The sequence below is a fragment of the Lasioglossum baleicum genome, unplaced genomic scaffold (genome assembly GCF_051020765.1).
Source record: "Lasioglossum baleicum unplaced genomic scaffold, iyLasBale1 scaffold1476, whole genome shotgun sequence".
In the NCBI taxonomy this organism is placed as follows: domain Eukaryota; kingdom Metazoa; phylum Arthropoda; class Insecta; order Hymenoptera; family Halictidae; genus Lasioglossum; species Lasioglossum baleicum.
In genome coordinates this window covers 7,601-25,225 of record NW_027470535.1, presented here as the reverse complement: position 1 = coordinate 25,225, position 17,625 = coordinate 7,601, and the positions used below count along the sequence as shown (strand labels likewise).

Genomic DNA, 17,625 nt, shown 5'->3' with positions numbered 1-17,625 from the left:
ATGGCCGAAAGCGGATTTTCATTTCTGCTAAAGACAAAACAGCAAACAACACAGTGAAACTATTATTATGACTGAGTTAAGAGTACTTTATTGTCTCTTCTTGTTAACGTTTTTCGAGTTGACGTCACAAATTCGACCGTCCTTACATGGGCACAATAATGGTACGTGTATATTTATACTATTTTAATTATCTTCATCTTGCCACAATAATATATATCTTAAATAATGTTTCTGTACTGTTATTTAATATATAATCAGAAACTGTTTACTTAAAACATGAATTTCTATTAATATTATATCTCGTTCTTCTTAAAAGTTGAGAAATTTCTATTCTTTTAAGAAAACTGAGATGTCTGTGCTTGTTTATTTAACAAAGGTCTTATGCTGTATTAATTAATGATCTTTTTCTCTATATCGTTGAAATATAAATTAATTCCAATGTTCTTGCAAACACAAGATTCTTTTTAGTTTTTAATAATTGTCTTTATATTGTGAATTTATGTTAGTGTTAATTATAGTGACAAAAATTTGCAATGTTTATAGTACCATACTTTAGCAAATAAAATATTGATATAATATTGTGAGCTAGAAGATAAGTAAAAAATTATTATTACAAATTTTATGTCATACATATACAAAAAAACTTTGCTAATATAAAAGTATTAAGGTAAGTAATTTTTCATTGATGACATTGACAAATGATTTTATTTGTTAATTATTATTCTCCAGTGATAAAATTGACAGTGACAAAATTATCAAAACATTTAATAAGTTCTTGAAATATTGTTTCATAGATTACAACACTGTTGTATTATTTATATATTAGAAGCTTTTTGACATATTGTACATAAAAATGTTGATAAATTTATTTGAAATTTTTATTTAATCTAAAATTTTTTATAGCCTTTGTACAGGATGACAACGATGTTCAATACCTTTTGGATAACATACCAATGTCTATGCATAAGGTTAGTTGTATTTTTTTCCTTTCTTAAATTGTATTATATTATAATAATTCAAATATAATAGTTCAAGAAAGATATTATAATTCTTATATTAATCCTAATAAATATATTCTAATAAAATTTTTTTCTATGGTTTTAAAGAATTACTATAAAACTTTTTCTTATTAAAGTATAGAATATGTTAAAAATAAAATACATATATACTTCTTTTTCATTGAAATCATGATTAATTTAATGTATATTATTATATGTATGTGTATATTTGCGTATATTATTTAATATAACACCTATTCTATTGTAAGTTTTATATAACTTTTATTTTTATGATATTTATTAACTTTTAAAACATGAATTATATAATTCTATATAATGTTAAATTTTTGTTTTATAGGATTTTACTAATACAGTACAGGGGGCTGGGTAAGCATAATACTCATTAAAATAATGGTGAGTGGAAGTAGGAAAGGTTTTCATTATAAGTTTCCTTCCTTACTTTAAAAAATTTTTAAGTAAATTTTTATGCTATAAGAAATAGGAATTTAGGGTTTTAAAATAATTATTTTTCTTACTATGGTAACATAATAAGTACATAGCTATAATTTAAAATGTAGTATATATATATAATAATTTCAAACATGTAGTAAAGTACTTTAACTATTTTATTACAGTAATATATTTAAATGACTGCTTTTAAGTTCTAAACACTTCTTTACTAACTGTGATTACTTCAAACTAATTTTTCTCATACCTTTCCTATTTTCAATTTCCACTATTACAAGTATGTTTGAAAATTATTATTGAATTTATTAAAACCTAAACACTATTTTTTAAGGGATACAACATCAGATGAAGATAAAACACAAGATTCACTATCTTATGTTTATTTCAAACCACATGTTTTGGACTTCAAAGAGAGGTATGTGAATGTTAACACTGTATCACATTAGTGTAAATGAATATACATATAACAAGTATATTTTTCTCCTTAGACAACTTGGTATACCCCACCAAGAAACTGTGATCTTGCTAAATAAAGATCATAACAAAACAATCTATCTTTTATCAATTTCTGGGAATACATGTCATTTCCATTCATCATTCTTTCGAAACAAAGTAAGTTTTTGTTATAATATAAATAAAATATTCATATAATTATATATACACAGAGTATATATTAATACAAATATATAAACATAATTAAATATCATCATTTACTTTAAAATATTAGATAATTTTTATTTATTAATTTATATAGATTAAACATGAATTATATAATTTATACTATATGACCAAACAAAAAAATACAATGAATTTTAAATAATTAGTTTAATTTAATTTGTACAGGTAATACCACCATTGGGGAACACAACATTTGATGTTGTGTTTCTTGGTCGAGATGAAGGTGATATTGATACACATCTTTTATACATACAGCAGATGGAACTGTAAAATATCAAGTAAACAACTTATATTTATTATTGCAAATATTAAACATTTTTTCCTTTATTAAAAGTGTTATATTTTTATAGGTAAAAGGAATAAGTGTCAGTAGTCCATATCGACTCAGACCTGTAGTAGGTGTTAAACTACCATTAAATGCAACATTTACTCCACTTATATACATGCACAATCCACACGCAGAAGCTTTACAAGTATGGGTTATATTTTTTTCACGAATTTATTTATTGTACTTCTAAAATCATTTTCCGTTTACTAATTATCTATATTCTATATTTTATTAAAAAGGTTTTAGAAATATATAGTAGTGGTGGAGAATTTCAATTAGAACTACCATCGGGGGAAGCAGAAGGTTCGCGTGAATTATGGGAAATCCCACCATATCAAACAAAACCTATCATAAGACTACATTTTAATGCTTACACAGAAAAAAATCACACTGCGTACATTAGGTTTGTCTTGTTATATTTTGTTTCTATAACAAATTTTATTCTAAATTATTCTATGTTTAATGACTAGATATTTTTTTAATTATAGACTTAAAATAAATAATACTTCAGAAGTGCTTGTTGTAACAGTCGAAGTCGAAGTGAAAAGTGGGGCTGGTCTTCAATTGGGGTGGAAGTTCTGGAGTAATCAATTTAGGTATGGGTGGTTCTCTGCAACCTCCTATTCAATACCCTATTGCTTTGAAGAACTCGGCAAAAAAACCAATAAAAGTTATGGTGAATATTTTTTAAATATAATTTATTAAATGTTTAATTAACTGTAGATAAAAGAATTATTTATAGAGTAAATTAATTATGATTTATATATTTCTCGAACAAATAGGAAAAATTTATATTTTTCAGAATATAATTAGTACGCCAGTTTCTAAAGCACTAAAACTTCATTTCGAGCAAGCGGTAATTCCAGGGGACACGGATATACCGATTGCCATAGGAGCTTTAATTTATGACTGTGTGTAACTTTATATTATATAGAATATATTTTTATATCATATAATGGTGTATACATTTTATCTTAGGGAAGACTGGTTTAGAATTACAACATTTTAAAGGAAAATTAGTAATAAAAGCTATAGGTCCTGGTGGTTCTAGTCAAAAATTAACAATTCCATGGATAGCACAAGTTCTACAGGGTGGACTAGAAGTAAACGCATCAATTACACATTATTGTTCTCTCCAGTCTAATCAAACACGAAATTTTAGCGTTGTTAATAAATTTAAATTACCATTAGCTATTACAAATGTCACAATGTCATCGCATGTAAAGACTCTTTTTACGGTAAGTGAATTTTTTAAATATAATACGAAACTACACCAAAAATTTTATTGTAACTTAAAATTCATTATTATTGCTTAATTTTCAGATAAAAAATTTTATTCCAAGAGTAATAAAACCAGAACAAAAAGTCAATATATTTTCTTTACAACTTGCAAAGGATAGAAAAACTGATAATGTGAAAATGGAATCATCAATATTGATTCATTCAAACGTTTCTGTAACTGAAGTTCCATTACTAAGTTACGATGGGAAAGTAAGAAAAATTGTTCCTGAAGAAAGGGAAAGTGACGAAGGTACGATGGATTTTGTACCGTTGGAAGCGGAACGGAAAACGAGGCTATTTTTGCTTTGGAGAATCAAAATCCAATTAATATAGATTTACATGGGTGGGGAGTGAATATGCCTGGTGCAGTATTGGAACTTATGGGTTGTCAAAGAGGTCCGGCTGATATTTTAGATAAAGATCTTCGTAATATAACTGTATGTAGTCATACTGGCAATGTAAGTAATAATATAATTCCAAAATTATATATTAGAAATGCTAATAACAATTTTATTATATAGACTATAAAATTAATAAAATTTTACACAATTTCAGCAATATATAAAGCCTGGCCATTTAGCTATTTTTAAAATTAAAGTAAAAACTCCAATGGTAGAGGAAGATACAATTGTGGGTGATGTATTGTTAGAACGACTTATGAAAGATTTATTTTACCAGTTTACATGCGAGTTGCACACGGAAGAATTTCTTTAAAAAAACTTATTTTTACAGATTGTTTTCCTGTAAGTGGCTATAAAATCCTTAGCAATCATCTTGTCTTTACAGTTGTAATTTCTGCTATGATAATTTTATAGGGGTCAATTTGCATACAACAAGTAAAAGTGTATTCAACATTTGTAAAACCCATGCTAGTAACTCGAATCGCACCTGTGAATAAAGATAACAGAATAAAGTATATTCCTTTAGAGGAAACATCAATGCCTTTTATAACAAAAGGCGAAAATTACATTGGTTCAGTAAGAATTGAACCGTCAGTGGCTTGTAAGCATCATTGTTATTTAGGCTTATCATTGGATAGTAATGGTATGTTAGTTATCTCATTACTCGCATTTCTTTTTTACATATTTTTCATATATTACGAAATCAACATTTTGTATGCTATTGCAGCCGGGAAACAGTGGTTGAATACCTTGGCCCTCCCTTCACATACAAGGGACTCCGATTTAAATTTATTAAATACCAGATATACGCGTTTCCTTAATTCTACAGGCGGTCGTTCTTGGGATAACATTACGATGCGCCTAGATACAACAGAAGTTCGCGGGCACAAATTTTATTTGAATATAAAACCACATTGGCCCAGTTTATTAACTGGTTTTGGTAATCATAAAAATAAAGTCATTTTAGGGTTTCCTCTGACACAAGTTGGAAATACGTCCCATACAACGATGAAAGTATATAATCCGAGTATCAGTCCTTTAATAATACAATTAGTTATGGATTGGAATTATCCGCAAGGAACGAGACTTTATCATTCATTACCTGCTAAGTACGTATTCTTTAAATAAATGTATAATAAATTATGAAATTTCATCTTATATACAATATATACACAGATAATATAATTCACCAGTGATATCTGTACTAATATGCATTTATACATAGGTTTAAGTTCACATTTGTAGAATATGGATCTACAATTGCAGAAGAATTCAAGTTAGAAGAAAGTATAGCAGATAGAGAAAGATTTGAAAAAGAATGGGATGTTACAGTAGCATCACAATCGATTCCTTTATATTTAAAACCTTCAGAATCGAGAACTGTACAAGTATCATACACACCTTTCTCACCATCTTTCTCATCTGCACTTTTATACATTAGGTAAACTTTATTCGGTAACTTACATCAAATACGTTAAATTAAAAAATGGATAATGAATTTTTTTTTTTACTTTCGACACTTATAGGAATAACATGACTATATTGGAAACAGTGTGTGTCATAGGCCAAGGGGCAAATGCACAATTTAGATTCGGAAATCGAAAGCCAGGTTCTACTACACCTTTATTATTCGAACTTGCGGATAAACATCTTAAAGATTGTGAACGTATGTACGTTTCTTCACCTTCGTTCTATCATTTAAGCAGAGTGGAAAAATGGAAAAATTGATCGAAAATTATTATTTATTCAATAGATTATGAATAAATATAAATAAGTAATATAAAATAATACATAAAAATATTTATTTAATAATATATTTTCATTCTCTTTCTGAATAATAGGAGAACGATTTAAACGAAATCCTCTTCCAAATTTAACCGTGAAGAGGTCCTTTATAGCAAGAAATACAGGAGAACTTCCTATAGAAATCTATGATTTTTATATTAACGGTTTACGATGCGAAGGCTATGGTTTTAAGGTATTGAATTGCATGCCGTTTGAATTAGACCCAAATGCCACAAAAAAGGTGGAAATAGCATTTACGCCAGACTTTACCTTATCACGTATTGAAAGAAAGCTTTTAATAGCTACAAGTTTGGGCTCAGACAGTGACATTGAAAATGGTATGGTGATACTTAATTTACTTGCTACTCTTCCTCCGCATTCTTTGGAAGCTTGCACAGCTACGCTTGCGAGACCGTCGTGGGAATACGCTGTACAATGGGCAGCTATAAGTCTTTCGTCGATATTATTAATATGTGTTCTCGCTATTTCGTTTCTCGAGGCGGATCGAATATTACGGGGAGCTTTAGCTAGTTTTTCAAGAGAAAGCCCAGTTCAGCCACCTCTAGATTTAAGGCTGTTGTCGCACATGCCTGTACATTCAACTCAAGATTCGGCTAATTTGAAAGAAAAATTAATAAATGAAGAAAAACAGAAAGTGGTGAGAAAAGAGGAAACGTATCCAGATTGGGCATTAATGAACGTAAAAAAGTATAAAGACAAAGATAATGTTCAAAAAGGATTGAAAATTCCTGACTGGTCTGTTGATGAAGAACGCAGATTTAAATTGGATACTGAAGCAAAAGATTTGTTATCATTTAAACGATGCGAAGAATCACCTTTAGATAACAGTAACATTATAAGCAATATTACGCTTGGTGCCAAAAAGAAAAACAATAAAAAGCAGAATAGTGTACAAGAAGTTCAAATGGATAATTGTGTGACAGAAAATGCTTTTTCGGATATTCAAGGAACTCAAGAAAAAAAATATACTGTGAATACATTTACAAAAACCAGTCCTGTAACCAACAGAAGGGGAAATCCAATTTAACAGCAAACGTTTAAAGCGGAAACGAAGCTGGTGGATCATGAAGTTCAAGTTGACACGACAGGACTTCTTAATAATACTCGAAGTAATAAATTAGATAGTAAAAGGAAACAATCTACTGTTGGAAATAGCAATAACAATCACGTATCGTTCAAAAGTTTGAATCGAATAGTAATCAGAGAAACATTCATCTTTCGGAGGAAGAAACGTCGTCCACAACAACGGAAAGTTCTATTCAAGATGATTCACCACTAAGTAAAGTGAGTATCTTGATCAAATTACTATCTGTAATCTGTTATCATTTTATGAATCACAAAATTACTTTATAATAAATTTAAATATTATTTATTATAGAATTTCGATCAACCTTGTGGAAAATCCGATAAATTGCAAAGAAAGCCTGTAACCAAAAAGACTAAACCTCAATCAATTGCTTCTGTGCCATGCGTAGATTATAAAGATAATTACGAAGGTGATTGTGACGATGACGAATATGATAAAGAAAGGCATAATAATCCAAATTAGGTGGAAAACGAATACAAGGTCCACTATGAAACATCATATTCATACGACCCGAACAGTTGAGTCATCTTTCAAGTTACCTCGTCAGAATAAAAATCCTCCTAGGAAAGATAAAGGATCTCAAAAACGTCGAGGCATTGATAAAGGACATATAAAAAGTATATAAAGTCTTTTAATATATTATTAATACATTATGCGATTCATTAGTTTTATCGGTAACACAAAACGTATCACTTAAGTTTTTTTAAATTTAAATTTTATACTCCAATACAATCTCTACGAAATTTTAATTCGTTACTTAATTATTTGATTGCAGCAGCAACATTAAATGGGACTACTAGCCAAAGGGAAGAATCGACGCGTACACTAGGTGTAATTTCTGCTCCATTACCACCACCGCCATCGTGTTGGGGTGAAAACCGAGCTAGGTTTAGTGACGTTGTAGCACGAAATCAAGAAAGCATTTCGCCGTTTTCGAGCTTAAATAAGTTACACAAAACTCAAACGACCACGCATAATATGTCAATGGTCTTCAATAACGACGCCAAAGATGTAGATTATACTAAACAACAATCGAATCAAGAATTAATACAGAATACAAAGGAATACAGAATGATATCAAAGTCTCCATCTCTCTGTGTTCAGTCTACTGAAAAAGAAAAGCCTCTTAATCAGGATTCTTTAAAAATGCAGAATAGTTCGCAACACTTAAATAGTTATTTCATAAATGCCTTTACGGAACCGCCAGTACGTTGAATAGTAATTTGATTCATTATTATATGATATTATTCTAATCAATTTATTATTTTTATATATTTATATTTTTTCTATTTAATTCGAACTCCTTTCCAGTTTGAACGGGAACTGGTTCCATATGACGATCTTCCAGAAACCGATGAACCATTAATGGAATTAGAAAGTCCTGAAGAAGATACACGATGTCAGTTATGGGAAGATAATAATCCCATGCTTAAATTATTGTCTGATAGTACAAGTGGATTTCAGTTAGAATCGCCAAAGTCCTCAGAAAAACCTCCAATGTTAACGGATACGTTAAAAGGTAAAGAATTTATAGTATATGTTCAATATTTCCTTTTTTATAAAGTACTTTATAATAATGGAATGTAATCATATTTTTTTAATTTAAAATGAACGAAATATTGTATATTAACTCTACAGATAATTGGGTAACAGTCGAAACAAATTGGGAACCCTTATACACTAGAGCAGCAGTAGGAGAAGAAAGAAGCGGTGTTTGGGGAATAAATACAGGAGGTGTATGGGCTGCCGGTCCATGGGGTGCAGCCACACCACCTGTAGTTTCACAATTATCTTCATTACAAACAGAATCGGATACACAAGTAAGAGAATAATAACTCTACTTATGTATTACTCATGTATGTACTTTTTATCTTCTACTTATGCTGTTTATTATTTTAGGAAAGGTCGGGTTTTGATCCATTTCGTTCACTCAGTACAATATGGACACCATCATCCTCAGAGTCTTGGAAGAAAAAACACGAAGACTAATCTCGTTCCCAAAAATTTTCGATATTGTATCTTGTGATATCTAGACCTGGTTAAAGGAATTTTCTTTTCTAATATGGAAAGTAATAATGTATTTATTAGCAACACCTTTCGTGATCGATAACGCTTAAACTACCAGCTGGTTTTTGTTATTATTCGTGTTTCGCGTATTTGTGATATGTTGTTGAATAGTACCTCGCATGATAATACCGAATAAGCTCGGACAAAATTGTTTTGTACTTGTTAAATTTTCTCGTTGTCATTTATGGATTTATGTTATTATGATATCTTAGCATGGTGCGTTAAAAATTCCACTCTCAATTTGAAATCATAAGACTTTTTTATGATTTCGAGTTGGAATGACCAACCAAAGTCTGAATTGGAAGTAAAATTTTACATCAATCGAGGCATAGAGTAATCAAAGAAACAAACATAAAAGTAAAAAAATTTCTAGTTAATGAATTTTTGCCTTTTGATTGTTATCTTCGTTTTTTTTATACTTTCTACACATACATAAAAAATAATCACAATACTCAGAGAATGTTGGTCTTGATGTTATGCAAAAAGGTAATAATTAAGTTATTTGGAACGAGTGAGAACTGTGATTTTTATAGTCTTGACTTGTAGAAATTTCTTCGGTAAGTTTTCAAAACATTTTACAAAGTTGTGATGTATACAAAACAAAATAAAAATGTGTACCTACTCTTCAAGACTAGTAATTGCTGTGTGTTAATAATTTGAAATTTGTTATAAACAATATTCAAAGTAATATTCAAAATATTTAATTATTATTAATTATGAAATATTATTTATTTATATATAAAATACTTGAAGAGATAAAATCGAGAAAGCTTTTGACATTTATTATTTTTTAAAATTATTGAAATTGATAATTTGACGATTGTATTATTAATCAAATTTTGAAGATAATTGCAAAATTATGTTCGAATAAAATAGTTTAAAAATAATTTAATAAAGTTAGTTTTATTACAAAAATGATAGAATATATATGTATGAAATTTTACATAATTATTTTATAATTCTTGAACAATGCATACTTAGAATTTTACATTTTGTAATGCAAAAAATAAATCACAGATACTTAATGAATAGCATAAAAAGGTATCAAAGATAAATTTTCTATTATTGTAAGGTGAATAAAAATTGTTTGTTTGTTACAGATTATAAAATTGTCTGTCTACAACCAGGTTTTGTCATGTTGTTCATTACACGTGATTTAGTTTGTTGTATCCTTTGGAGCAATAACTGTAAATGTAAATATTTTCTCATTAATTTATAATAATTTTATAAACAATTATCTTCAAACATATTAAGTATTTCAATTAAGGTATTCATACATACTATATTTTCATTTTCTATTTTCTTCTGTAATTTTTTTCTATTTATTGCAGAACTACTCATTCGGGATAGTTGAACATTTTCATGAAGTATCTTCTCTTTTGGTTTTTGTTGTGCCATTATCTTCTTCAAGAGAAGCTGATTTTCCCATTCGATTTTCCTTAATTCTTCATCTGTAAAACTCATGTTTTTTCTTCTATTTTTTAATCTGTTTAATTCCTATGGAATCATCCTCAGATAATGAGCCCTTACAACCAACTGAATTTGTAATTTCATTATTTTGTATTATATTTTCAGATTTCTCTTCTTCATTTTTATTCTCCTCCTGATTATATTTGCAATTAGTGATTTGGGGTGAAAAATGGGAATCATTAATTGATCTTGAAGTAACATTAGTTCCTTCAGATTCATCACAAGACTCATCAGAACAAAATGAGTCATTACTGTAAACAGAATCTTCATCTGCAGTATCCTTTATTATGTTTTCAGTGTGTTCTATATCTTTAGGAGTCTTCAATTCTTGGTCATAGGTATGCTCCTCATCAGTTTCTTCTTCGTCAACCTCATGAATACTGGGTACATGATTAAAGCTATCTTTCATTTCAGAAATTTGTTCCTGAACTATTTCGTCCGTTAACGTAAACGTATATTGACATCTACAATTGGACTGTGTATCTTCTAAGCATGACATTGAAATTAGTAATCAGTAAAATGTTTCAGTAGCAAAGGCAAAACTAATAGTAATACAAAATTTATTCGAAGATATTTTCAGGTTAAGAAAGAAGTGACTGCTTAGTAACCATATCAACGAGATAGTAAAACACTGAAATATTAATAATTTCAGTTAACTCAAATGATGTTTAATACTATATATTACAAAAAATACGTATTTTTTTATAGCATACATCTTTTTATATATTTTTTTTTTTGCTACAATAAATCGTTTTACCTATTTTAAAATATATTTAACTAATTGTATTAATATAATAACATAAATAAGTTGAGAAAATTATCAAATATTTTTTATATGTCTTATAATCTTTATCCAAATACTACATATTTTTAGTAAAAAATTTATTAAATAGGGAACATAGTTACTTTTACTATTGCATAAAATTTTTATGATTTTTTCATTAAAAATACTTAATTTTATACAATACATTTTATGTCAAATACACTTATAATAATAATATAATGTATTTAAAAGATATAAATATTAAGACAGGTACAGAAATCAAAGTAAGTCACTCTTTTTTCTACTAAAATGTATTTTGATATAAAAGTCTAAAAATAAAATTTTAAGAATTGGCAAATCCAAATACTTTTAAACTGCCTGCATCTCGTTTTCTATCATAAGTATCTTTGTCATCACATGCATATGCTAATAAATATTGTTTTGGGTGCCATGCAACTGTAAAAGTTGCTGCCTCTACTGGTATATCTGCAATTTTTTCTCCAGTTTCAACTTCACCTATATCTATCACAAGATCTTCAGATGCTGCAGCTAATAGTTGTCCATCATAAGAGAATGAAATAGTTCTTACTGGCCACTCTAATCTTGAAAATGTTCTTAAACAACACAATTCATCTGCATCCCATAAAGAAACCAATGCATCTGCTGACCCAGTTGCAAAGTATCTTCCAGTAGGATCAAATTCTATACAAATACATGTTCCTGGATGTGCTTTAATTACATGTAACAATTCTAAATCTGGATAACTAAGGATATGTACACAACCTTGACCATTAGTTAAATAAAATGTGTCAGAGTCTTTATTCCATGAGATTTCATTCACTTCAAAATTAAATTGTTCCTCAACACGCATTTTCATTACTCTTGCATCAATAAAAGTCACTAAGTCTTCTTTGTTTCCAACTGCTATTGTATTACCATCGGGTGACCACGATATATTAATGTTTTCACCTCTTGTGCTAATATTTGCTGTGCATTTTTGTGTTCTTGTATCCCAAATTCGAACTGTCTTGTCTCCACTTGCAGTAGATAATAATTCTGGATAAAAAGCATGCCAGCACAGCTGATCTACACTACCACCGTGTCCTCTAAATGTTATTTCTTGTTTCTATAATAAATTATATCTGATTAAAATCCAAGTTTCAATAAACATTTTAATTGCTTCTAAAGAAAATAAGAATGCAATTCTGAACATAAGAAAAATAGAACTTTACTATATGAACGAAAATTGATATTAAGGTTATGTTTACTTACTAAACGATCCGGTGAAAGAGCGAAAATACAAACAGATTTATCAAAAGATCCCGAAGCCAAGAGTTTCCCATCACAACTCCATCCTACACTGTGTACTTTAGCAGAATGACTTTGTTGTTCCCTAATTTTGTTGTGTGATTTAAAATAATTAATCAGTTCATCAACACGAAAAGAAGACATTCTTGTTTTAGTTAATCGCTAACTATTCATCTAGAATTTACTATATTCTCTTATCGAATAATAGTTACTTAACATTTATTTAATTTTTATGACATATAATAATTATTTATATATTACATGTTTTACTTCAACCACAAATAAGGTATAAGGTAGACTTGATAACGAATACATTTTTGTATACATTATTTAGAGATTCGTCAACAACCTAGCATTTTTCAATTACCTTAATATCGGAATAAATACTTTAAATTAAAATAAAATGCAATGTGAAATTACTAACAAAATAAAATTTTACTAACAAAATAAAATTTAAAAAATATTGCCTTTTTTAGAAATTTTAATAACTTAATTCTTTCTATTCCTCATTTATAACCATATCTTATTAGCAAAATTATATAAAGTTTCGTTTCTTATTTTTTACAATCATATCTACATAGAATCGATCAAATTTCAATCGATACTGTGTAGGTTAAATAGCATCTCAATATATCGCAAACTACGTAGAAAAATATAAATTATTGATAATAGAATAATTTTATTTTTGATTAATGTTTAATATTTAATCTGTTAACTTTTCAATATTTGAAAATTACTCAATTGAATGTTATCCAAAATAATGTATAACTTAAAAGGATTTCCTTTGTTTCATTTCGTTTTTATTTTTTATTTTATATCTTTATATTATTACATAGAACTTTAATAAATAATGTTTAATGCTTCAAAAATTTATACATATACATATAAGTACGATTGTCTTCCACGAATAAATATTACACCATAAATATGATATTCGTATCTGATTATAAAAAAGGCAAAGTTACGTAAAAGGTCGTAACACTGATTTAAAAATTAGTGATTACTAAACTATACATACGTATATGAAACTTTTAAGAACGATTGCACAGTTCTAACAATTATATTGGAGGTGATTTATTACAAGAATATACATATATTATATTAATATAATATAAATAATAGCAAAATTGTATAGTATCAGAAAATTAATGATACATTTATTTATAAAATTTTTGTTTGTATGCATGGTATATATGCATAACAATTTATTTCTTTATTATTCTATATATTTTAAATTGTAACATTATACATATATTGAATTTAAATATAATTTATGATACTACGTGAATCTTTTCAGTGCTTTCAATTAGTATTAATACGTTTATTGTCTATGATGTCTACGATACCAAGATGTGTTTTTACAAAAAAAAAACACGTCGACAGATGGCGCAAACGTTATGTCTCAAATTGAATTGAGAATCATGAATCTAATAAATTTTATTATCAGTGTACCTTGCTTGAGGATTAAGTTTATAAATATATAACAAGGTAGGACGGTAACGTCCTCTTACGAATGATCTATATTTAAAGAACTGATTCGTCGAAATTGTAGTTGTATTTGTAACATAGGCGAAAATGCGAGAAGCTAATATTTATATGCGATATATTCGCAGAACGTCATCCAATGTGATCGTTCGTATCGCCTGATTAATATATTCGATAAACTGTTCAACGTTACAAACTTTGCAACTAGTTCAAGAGCAATGTCGGTACCGTTAATAGCATTTTGAGAATTGCGCCATGATAGTGCTTGCACGAAATAGTCAAAGTCGTTTAAACCAACATAAGGTGTATTTAAATAAATTGATATTTTATTATTGAACAAATTTCTACTCTCAGTAAAAAATCTTCAAAAGCTAAATATTAATGATTTACAATGCCACGCAGTCGTTTGGATGCTGTTTACAGAAGTATTTTGCTTACCAAATTTTTCACGAAAGGCTGGGGAAGCCCTCAAAATTTGAAAAGGTAAGAATACTTTAATGTTAATTTCATTGAAAACAAATTATAACATTTGATTCGTGTATAAAAGTATTCAATATTCTATCTGATTCAAATATAAATGAGTGCTATTTATAGTATAGTAAAAATACTTGGATAATAATTTTTTATTTGTTATATTATATTTATTAAATTTTGTATTAAGATGATGGTATTTTTTATGCAAATAGTATTTTAATGATTTTTCGTGAAAACAAAATTATATAACATGTAAATTAAAAATTATGCATTTTTTAATCATTAAATTTATGTTGTAGAATTTTTGAATTCAGGAAACTTCTTGCCAATAGAGAAACATGTTACAAACTTATTCCTGTTGATTATCCAATCAATATAACTAAGGTATAGTATGAATGTTTTAAAATTATTTTAAACAAAATAAAAAGTTGATAATTTTTGTATATATATATATTTAAATAGGATGAAGAATGGTCAGACTGTCATATAATAGAAGGTTCTTTTGAAAGTCCATTTAATAAGCACCTTCCAGATATAATGCCTTATGAGACAATAACTGCACATTTCCAATTAGTTTTACCAAGAAAATGGTATTCTCATAAAGTAAAGCCTATGTGTTTACATCTTGCAGGTACAGGAGATCATGTAAGTAAATATTATATGTTAGTAAATATCTTTATTTAATTGAAATGTTACTTTTTCTTCAAAATATAAAATTAACGAATTATATGATATTAGTACTTTTGGAGAAGAAGAAATCTGATTGCTAAGCCATTACTGAAAGAATCTGGAATTGCATCTTTATTAGTAGAAAATCCATTCTATGGTACGAGGAAACCACAGAATCAAATGTAAGAAATTGTGTATAGAAGGTTTGTAATAGTAAAACCATATTGTATTTTAAAAAAGATAACTATTTATGTTAATAATAGCATACTTTGTAGACGTTCTTGCTTACATAATGTCTGTGACATCTTCATTATGGGAGGATGTTTGATAATGGAATCAATTGTTTTACTAAATTGGTGTGAACAACAAGGTTTTGGGCCATTGGGATTAACAGGTTTATCAATGGGTGGTCATGTTAGTATTTTTATTTATACCAATAAATTGAATTATTTTGCGATTATCTATGACAGTGTATATTGATTTATTGGTTTGCTTAGATGGCTTCTTTAGCAGCAACTAATTGGCCAAAACCAATACCATTAATTCCTTGCCTTTCTTGGTCGACAGCATCACCAGTATTCACGCAAGGAGTAATGAGTGCTTCCATTAATTGGACACTTTTAGAAAATCAATATTTTGCAAATGAATTGTACCAAAATGATCTCGCTAAAATGGTAAAAGTTATAGGTAAAGAAGTAAGTATATATAATAAATCTTCAAATGAAAAGAAAAGATTTAACTACAGTTATAAATAAAATGTACAATAAATTTTGATGCAAATATTTTATTTATTTATTTTTAGGACGCTTTTTTAGCTGGGCAACATTTTGCACAGCATTATCCTACAAGTATGAAAAGAATTCATGAATTGAAACAATTGTCTAACAGTGTTACTAAAGATGTACATACAATATCTGCCACCGAAACTGTGATTCATAATAAAGAGTATAAAGACTGTAATTCAGAAGACAATACTTTAAAAAATCAAGTTGCTGAAGAAAAAGCAGCTCGAACATTTCCTTTAAACATTTTATCTAACAAATTTAAGTTAAGGGATTCAAATACACTTAAAGGCAGGTATTATCTGTATGTGTATTTATAAGGTACTATTTATTATATACTATTCATATCATATACTTATTTGTTTTGCTTTTGTAAAGGATTTGTACTTTATATATTTTTAATTTGAATGTACTAAAAAACTAACGTAAAACATTGACTTACATTATACTAACTTATAAGAATGCCATAATATTGTAATATAACATCCATCAAATTCCAAAAAATGAATTTGGGCTTTTGTTCTTCTATAATATAATAATTTTAATCTTGTCCAGTTTTATTCTTTTCACATATATAAAATAATCTAACAAATTCGCAATTGTTTAATATATAAGTTGTTGTTAATAAATACTTATGTTACTTAAAATATTTACTTTTGTTTCTCAGTTTTAAATACTAACATAAATACTAAAAGCATGACTTGTATATATTGCTTTGGCAATAGGGATTTGTTTGTTACCAGTTCCAAGACATCCGTTATTTTCGGATTGTAAATGGCGTGAACGAGAGGCATTGCAGTTCATGTGCGGAATAATGGATGAATGTACGCATTTAAAAAATTTTGAAATACCTGTTGATACCGAATTGATTATTGCTGTTTGCGCAAGAAATGATGCATACATACCACGTGATGATTGTATGAGCTTAGACAAAATTTGGCCAGGGGCTGAAATTCGATATATAGATGCTGGACATGTATCTGCATACCTTCTTCATCAGAAAGTATTTAGGTATGTAAATATCATGTGGAGTATTCCTGACAATGAGTAGCACAAATTTACTTAGAAAAGTAAAAATTTGAAAAGAATTAAGAGGTTACTACTTATAACTATCCTTTATTTATATTATTCTTTTGCTATTTCCAGATCTACTATAGTAGAGGCATTTGAACGATCAATGAAGAAATACCCTTTACATATTAGCTGACATATGTATAAGTTATATATACATAAAATTGGTGAAGAAATAAATCGATCGAAGTCAGCATGAAATTACTTTTTGGAATGGAATTTTAAGTCGTTTTTTAGATACTTTACGATTTTTACTACCTTTTATTCGAAGGATTTTGAAAATTGAAGAAATAAAAATAATTATACATGCGAACATATTCTTTATGCATACAATGTACAAAATGTTGTCTGTTATAATGAAGAGAATATATAAGATGAATACATTTTATAAAATATAAATAAATTGTAAAATACTCTGTACAAAAGAATAAATTAGTCTATTTCATTGTTTATTTGTTTATTATTCATATTTATTACATACTTTTTAAA

At 27.9% G+C, this 17,625-nt stretch overlaps 4 protein-coding genes across 4 annotated transcripts; 2 read left to right on the top strand and 2 right to left on the bottom strand.

Annotated features, from left to right (window-relative positions):
* Positions 1-67: 67 nt before the first annotated feature.
* On the top strand, positions 68-9,036 carry LOC143220721 (transmembrane protein 131-like). Its single transcript, XM_076446323.1, is given in 29 exon segments — positions 68-161; positions 904-968; positions 1,357-1,385; positions 1,798-1,881; positions 1,955-2,078; positions 2,310-2,382; positions 2,385-2,422; positions 2,495-2,617; positions 2,712-2,875; positions 2,961-3,033; positions 3,035-3,148; positions 3,275-3,383; positions 3,451-3,710; positions 3,796-4,015; positions 4,018-4,211; positions 4,309-4,393; positions 4,396-4,496; positions 4,569-4,797; positions 4,882-5,263; positions 5,380-5,595; positions 5,681-5,820; positions 5,996-7,129; positions 7,132-7,244; positions 7,339-7,506; positions 7,508-7,664; positions 7,823-8,253; positions 8,359-8,566; positions 8,686-8,867; positions 8,947-9,036. Coding segments are annotated over 29 exon segments (5,400 nt in total).
* A 1,179-nt stretch (positions 9,037-10,215) lies between these two features.
* Positions 10,216-11,083, bottom strand: LOC143220722 (uncharacterized). The gene is given in 3 exon segments (XM_076446324.1): positions 10,216-10,299; positions 10,396-10,596; positions 10,598-11,083. Coding segments are annotated over 3 exon segments (771 nt in total).
* Positions 11,084-11,690: 607 nt separating this feature from the next.
* Positions 11,691-12,799, bottom strand: LOC143220717 (THO complex subunit 3-like). Its single transcript, XM_076446320.1, has 2 exons — positions 12,620-12,799; positions 11,691-12,473 (listed from the first exon to the last, which is right to left on the bottom strand). The coding sequence occupies exons 1-2, from the start codon at positions 12,797-12,799 to the stop codon at positions 11,691-11,693; spliced, it is 963 nt and encodes a 320-aa protein (XP_076302435.1).
* A 1,732-nt stretch (positions 12,800-14,531) lies between these two features.
* Positions 14,532-17,272, top strand: LOC143220720 (protein ABHD18-like). The gene is made up of 9 exons (XM_076446322.1): positions 14,532-14,623; positions 14,914-14,998; positions 15,077-15,259; positions 15,353-15,465; positions 15,559-15,697; positions 15,781-15,978; positions 16,086-16,356; positions 16,791-17,076; positions 17,212-17,272. The coding sequence occupies exons 1-9, from the start codon at positions 14,532-14,534 to the stop codon at positions 17,270-17,272; spliced, it is 1,428 nt and encodes a 475-aa protein (XP_076302437.1).
* Positions 17,273-17,625: the final 353 nt, after the last annotated feature.

Bases quoted from the DNA above. Each gene is read 5' to 3' on its own strand.
- LOC143220717 (XM_076446320.1), bottom strand. From the start codon at position 12,799: ATGTCTTCTTTTCGTGTTGATGAACTGATTAATTATTTTAAATCACAC. The intron at 12,474-12,619 runs GTAAGTAAACAT...AATTTATTATAG, and splicing joins CTCTTTCACCGGATCGTTTA to AAACAAGAAATAACATTTAG.
- LOC143220720 (XM_076446322.1), top strand. From the start codon at position 14,532: ATGCCACGCAGTCGTTTGGATGCTGTTTACAGAAGTATTTTGCTTACC. The intron at 14,999-15,076 runs GTATAGTATGAA...ATATTTAAATAG, and splicing joins ATCCAATCAATATAACTAAG to GATGAAGAATGGTCAGACTG. The intron at 17,077-17,211 runs GTATGTAAATAT...TGCTATTTCCAG, and splicing joins CTTCATCAGAAAGTATTTAG to ATCTACTATAGTAGAGGCAT.